Source organism: Loxodonta africana, chromosome 10, assembly GCF_030014295.1.
Source record: "Loxodonta africana isolate mLoxAfr1 chromosome 10, mLoxAfr1.hap2, whole genome shotgun sequence".
Lineage (NCBI taxonomy): Eukaryota > Metazoa > Chordata > Mammalia > Proboscidea > Elephantidae > Loxodonta > Loxodonta africana.
This window is the reverse complement of record NC_087351.1, coordinates 83,432,184-83,439,008: the sequence shown is the minus strand read 5'-3', so window position 1 is coordinate 83,439,008 and position 6,825 is coordinate 83,432,184. Positions and strand designations below refer to the sequence as shown.

At 34.0% G+C, this 6,825-nt stretch overlaps 1 protein-coding gene across 6 annotated transcripts in view; it reads right to left on the bottom strand.

The window, feature by feature from the left end:
• Window positions 1-212: 212 nt before the first annotated feature.
• PCNX1 (pecanex 1) overlaps window positions 213-6,825 on the bottom strand; it is a 187,594-nt gene continuing 180,981 nt past the window's right edge. For all 6 annotated transcript variants that reach the window (XM_064292658.1, XM_064292660.1, XM_064292659.1 and 3 more), the window contains one exon: window positions 213-6,287. In XM_064292658.1, the coding sequence (XP_064148728.1) occupies window positions 6,147-6,287 (141 nt within the window). In that variant the 3' untranslated portion in view covers window positions 213-6,146. The remainder of the gene's footprint in view (window positions 6,288-6,825) is intronic.

The following is a 6,825-nucleotide window of genomic DNA, read 5'->3' as shown; positions in this document are numbered from 1 at the left end:
TCGACAATGAAAAGTGTGTGAAAATATCCCTTCTTAATATGAAATTTTACACATCTGTTCCACTGTGAGCTGAATCACATTTTTATAGTCCAAAGCTTCTGTTTAAGATTATTTCAGAAACAAGTATATGTTTTAAGACTATGCCATGCAGAACTTAATATGGTATTACTTTTAATTTTTCCTAATTTGACAAAAATGGACAGAACGCAAAATGAAAAAAAAATTTATTTCCTCAGTGTTTTATGTACTGTCAATACTGTATTCTTGATGCAATATATTTGCAAAAGAAGAAAATCTCAGCTTTTCTTTTCCATCATTTTAAACAACTACAATATTTACAAGCGGTTTGGAACAACATACTCTCAGACACACATACACACACACCTCCTCACAGACACACGCCAGTACATATATCCTTATCTCTGGTTTGTAAATGAATGCTGGTAGAGGCAATGGATACCTTTCAGAGCCCATGATCAGAAAAGGGAAACTCATTGTCCTTCCTCACACCTCCCTTCCTAGGATCATTTCTGATATTCCTCCTTCCATTTCCTCATGCAGAGCTCATTGCCAGAGTTATATAAGGGTAAAGTAATCAATTTTTACAATTTATTTTTTACATAAAACTATAAGCTTTTTAAAGCATAAGCAGACATGGTTTTCCCCCATTTCTGTTATTTTAGTTGTAGAAACAAGCTTTGTATATAAAAATCTTGTACAACCATGAGTGCACAAAACCTAAGAGTATTCTGGAGCAGCCATCTCATTGTCTACGACTCTGTTTTGAATTCCAGGGTATCATTTTATCTGTGTGAGTAACAGCAAGGAATTCATTCTCATCACAGTGTTAGGTAACCTTTGTCCCTCCTACTGTGGCCCCACTGGATCATAAACTCAGGTACAGGGCTGAGGCATAAGAAAAAACCGTATAACTCTATATGATAGGTATAAAAGCCTTAGAGCAAAGTTTTCACGTAATCTCATGGTAACAAATATCTCTGATTCTCCCAAAGAATGTTATGTTGCTTCCATAAAATAGCAGTAATGAAGTTCAGCTCACAAATAAAAGTTATTTACCTTAATTCAGGAAGAATATGTGGCTTACTGGGTAACAAAGAAATTATTCTCACGTAGTTCCTGACAGATGACTCTAGCGAAATGATTCAAAGCATAAAATATCCTGTGTTACAAGCAACATTAAGCTCCATTCATAAACTACTGAGTCTACTTGTATACTTAATTCCTTTCCAATCAAAATTCTTGCCTAAACATGTAACAAGTTTAAAATTAAGAAGGCCTGGGTGTATGTATATCAACCAGAATTTTTTTTTAAAAGAAAAATGAAGAAAAGGCTGTTTTTTAATAATAAAAAGAGGTATACATAGAAACATAATATTAAAATTTATGCTGTCTAAATACATGGTAGTATCTAATTCTCCTCCCTCTTCAGGTGAATAAAACCCAATTTATATATAAGATTGAAACAAAGTTCAGAGTTCCATCAACTTAGTAAATTATATCAGGTTTCATGCACCATCTTAGCCTCAATTGAAATTATTTTCTCCACTTATCTTGGAATTAAAGGAAAAGCCTCAAGAAAAGAAAAAAAAATGAAAAATTTTATACCTTGTCTGAACAATATATCAAAGGAAAAAATTAACTAGGTCTATCTTTTTTTTTAAGACCAAAGTAATTTTACATGATTACGCTACAATTACATGATTATACTACATTAAAAAAAAAAAAAAAAAAATTAGGTTGACTACTAAGGATTTAAAAAAACAGCAAGGGCTTTGTCTGCAGTCATGAAAAAGTAATTACAAATAAATACAAAACTGATCAACAATATGGGCAGCAGTTTACAGAAAAAAAAGTGGTGCAACATTTAAGTGCTCAGCTGCTAACCAAAAGGTTGTCGGTTCAAAGTCACCCTGTGGCTCCACGGAAAAAAGACCTGGCAATCTGCTACTGTAAAGATTACAGCCTAGGAAACCCAATGAGGTAGTTCTACTCTGTCCTAGAGGGTTGCTAAGAGTTGAAATTGACTTGATGGCACCTAACAGCAATGACAACAACCAAAACCAAACCTGCTTCCGTCAAGTCAATTTCGACTCAGCGACCCTACGGGACAGAGTAGAGCTGCCCCGCAGGGTTTCCAAGGAGTGACTGTCAGATTTGAACTGCCAGCCTTTTGGTTAGCAGCGGAATGCTTAACCACTGGCCACCAGGGCTCCAAAACAACAGCAACAACAGCTAGCAAATATAAACTCAAAGAATGCTCACACAAAATTACTAAGTTATCTTTTTCTCAAGTCAAGTATTTATTTAGGAGGAAAGATGCTTGAATGTTAGCTAAAAGGAAAAGACACTGGGCCAATCATAAGTTTAAAAGTCCCAGCTCTAGACAAATGACTCAATGTAGCGAGCCACCAAATGAAGTTTCTAAGCAGAGGTAGAAGGATACTCGCTCAGAAGCAAAGTGTTATTTATTAAGGCTAAATTACCCTTGTTTAGATGTGAGACTTTTAATATAAGATGGAAAAATAAACCAACCCAAGAAAAAAAGTACATCTTCTTAATGAGCTGTAGTGTCCTACATAAAAACTTGTATTTTCATTGCTTGACATTTGTTATACAGAATAACATTCCATATCTCACTGAGAAGAAAAATATTGTCTGACTACTTCTGTTGCAAATATTGGTAGAAGTATCTCAGATATACTTGAAATATTTTTAAAAATACTTCAAATTGAATAGATTTTTACCCTCCAGTAATGGAAACCAAAGAAGACAGAACACTGATTAAGTTTGTTCACTAATTTCCTGAAGGGTAATTAATTTCCTCTTATCTTAAAAAAAAAAAAAAAAGCAGCCCCATCACCTACTCTCCCAGGTCCTTAAATACCGTTATTTTATATTAATCCAGATTGCCAGAAAAATTAAAGTTCTTCCGCAAAAAGTCAACAAAAAAGTTTATCAAGTATTGAAAATGGTGTAAAAAGAAGGCTCACAACCAAGTTATAAACTAGAAGATTAACTAAAAAGCTTACTGTTATAATTTGGAGTTAAAAAAATTTTTTGCCACTAAGTGAGAGAAAAAAAGCTAACAACTTATAACTCATTCCAGGATTGCCCATTTCTCAAAAGGGGGAAAAAAAACCCCAAAATTAAACAAGAACAAAAAAGAAAGGAATCAATGTTTAAACCCTATTGAAAGAAAATAAATACAAAGCTGGTGTTTCAATTACATGGTTTTACTTTCAAATTATGGAACTCTAAAGGTTTTGGCAATTATAAACTAAACTGAAAACTTTGAAATGCAAAACATACAAGATACTAATGTATGTTGGAGTCTTGCGCAATTACGAAAAAGATTAGGTAAGGAATCTAAACAAATAGCTCATTAATCTCAAAAAAAAAAAGAGACATGTATGGTCAATTTAATGAAAATATGTGTATTTTTAAGTGGAATAATTTAGGTAAATTATTCTTAAGACATGAATCTTCTAATCATCACTGTTTCCTCTGATGCCATTATTAGAACCGTATTATGATTTTTAAGACTATCAGTTTTAGACTTAAAAAATAAAAGCAGGTCTTCTCTTAGGGTTCCTAATTCATAAATTCACTAGTTGAAGGACTAGATGGTAACAAAATTCAACTCATTTGAGAAAAATGTCTAGTAATTGTTCCTCAAGATCAAGAACCAATATATGTTGATATAAAATCTAGTCTCGCAAAATCTGAGGTCTGACTTCTCGTGTGTGATGAGTTTAACTTTTTGTTTTTGAGCTAAGAATGAAAATAATTCTAGCCCTTCTGACTGAATCACCTGAAGTTCAGGTATGTTTTCTGTGTGTTAAAATAAATTATCTTCCATCTAAGACTGAGTATGTTCTCCTCATCTACACTCTAGGCGATGACCACAAATGGATCGTATTCACTTCACAAAGGAAACGAGCGGCAGGGAGCAGAGTGCCTTGGAAAAGATTTTAAAAAATTTATATATATGTATATATAATTCTATCTGATATATATACATTCACACACATATAAATACATGTGTAAATACATATATGTCTATCTATACATACAAAATATTCAGTTTCAGGGGAAAAAGACATTAAACTTCAATGGCATACTGTAGATTTGCCAATATGAGACCAACAGAGATTTAATATAATGACAGTATCAGGAAAACACATTTTAAAATGGTCACCTTAGAAAGGCTGTGCAAAGGTTCAGTCGATCACTGACAAATGTGCAGCTTTTGAAGAGTCAAATTTACTATAAACGTGAAGTCTATGGAAAAATTAACATTAGGCACATTGGGTACTGAGCCACCATAAAACTTTAAAATTGGAAAAAAGGAAAATTAATAGGCTTTGGAGTAGAAATGCAGTTAGATACTGTATAGCAGCTATTTCCTTCCTTATGTTTTCATTCCTCTAGCGTAATGTTATGTTATGCTCCGAGACTGACTTCAGCACCTCCTGTCACCTCCTCAAAAATTACTTTAAACCTGTGCTGTCCAATATAGTCACCAGCCACATGTGGCTACTGAGTACTTAAAATATGGTTGGTGCCACATGCTGAAATAGTAGTATTTTGGATGTATTCAGTTAAATAAAATATATTATCAAAGATAATTTGCTCCTTTTTTCTTTTCATTCATGGGGGATAGAAAGATGGCTGCTCCTAAATGCTCAGAAGAAATGTATAACCTTCTTTTGAATTTCACACCAAAAGGAAAAATTTTCTTAAGGATTTCAAAAAAATGTTAAAGTTGCAAATTCAATCTAAGTTGCCGTTCTCAACTAACTCAATTGTAAATCTGAGTTATATTATTTCCCTGAATACATATTTTAAAAACCAATAAAATTTAAGTTATGAGACAACACATGAATTAAGTCAATTTCACAGTTATAAATATTTGCAATTACAGCTTCACACTATAAATTACAGGAAACAAAATTCAAGTAATAGAAAAAGAGAGGGGGAAAATAAAAGGTGAAGTTATTAAAGCGAGATACAGCAGTAAGAATTGCACCATTTGGATAATTTTGTTTGAAAAAAGTTTTCACTTGATTATCTGAACTGCATGTGACTAATTTCAAGAGCTAAGAACTCTTACACTGAAAGGCAATTCTTTTCTTTAAATTCATCTCCTCCTTCTTTGAAAAGCAAAAGTATTTTCTTTGACCCCAACAGAGCCTTGCTCCCCAAGTGGAGAGAAGCAGAGCCCCTCGGGCACACCACACTGTGTCAGACCGGAACTGAAATGTGGACACGGGAAGTGGCAGTGGTGATCACATGATCGATTCATTGACCACACACTGGTTCTGGGAAAGGGCAGCAATGAAGCCATGTATATCTTGAGATTTATTATTCATTTTAAAGAAAACATCCAATGGACTGGCATGAAGTACAGACTACAAACAGAAGAATGGGCAGCACAGGTCCTGCTACCTATCTTTACAAGGAAAGGGAAGGGGTTATCCCAAAGGCAATTTAAATAATGGTCTTTTATTTTTATATATAAATAAATGTTCTGAGCAATCTCAGACTTTAGTGCATTGCTGTAAAAAATTAGTGCAGTTTTTTTCATTAAAGATTTTAACGCTCAAGGAATAAGATAAATCTATGTCTGTTCATAGTCTCTTTCACTGTACATTTGACTTTTATACTGCTATATTTGAAACTGAAGGTTTGTACACTGGTCTGTTTTTAAAAATTAAGGTAAATGGATTTCATGTTCTATGACAAAACATGGCAATTATTTTTGGCAAGAAATTAGAAAAATATGAGCTCAAAGTTTAGAAACAAAGAGTCTGTTGATTTAAAGCATAGGCAATGCATAGGAAAAACTTTTCTTACGGATGTATTTTAACAGAACTTTATCCTTCATGCAAAATGTTTTCTCGGTAGCTAACTTAAAAAAATATTTCAGCTTTATTTAGGGATGGAGACAGTGACAGAAGTCAGGGTGAAGGGTGAAGGAGAGGTGCTTGACCAAGCGCACCCTATTTTCAAGTCTCTCCCACACAGGATCAGAGTGATACCTGCAGGCATCTTCCGCGCTCGCCTCTCTTTTTCCAATGTCTTGAAATTGGGAGGGAAAAGAAATGTCGTTGTAAAACACTGGCTCACACTTCAGCTCCAAGTTCTAGTACCCCAGTTTCAATTACAGTCACATATTTATCATCAATCTGGACCAGAAGTACTGTCTTGTCGATGTGGGATCTAGTACCTGGATCTCTGCTGCAAGGCACCCATCGGTGAATCACCTAATGATTTAGAATAAAACAAGAAGTTAGTGGCAGAGGCCTTTAATATAGTCACGAACTCTTATACCTCACTTAGGATTAGTGGCAGCCACAAGATGCATGGTGGGAAGGTGGATCATTTTCAATTCAGAGTATCTTTAGGTCAAATTCACCAAAAGTATAAGCATAAACTAAATTCTGCTGAAAATTTTATAGAAAACCTGGATGAACAGGACAAGGAGCTGGTGGGAGAGGGGTTGCCGACTTACTCTCCCCTAAAGTCAAAACAGATTTATACTGTACCAGTAGAGCATACAAATCCTGCAGGTATAAAATTGGGCATTCATTATAATGGTCATCTGTCTTCAGAATATATTCTTCATTATTATAAAACTGTAATACTAAAATATATAAAATAATTATTTATACTTTAGATATGGTTTTACATGCCTTGCAAAAGCCCTTCTTTTGCAAGCCTTTACATGTTAGAAAAGTACATACTGAAAGTGAACATGAAAAAAACTCCTCATAGGCATCTGTAGGTAATGTTTCTCCTGTA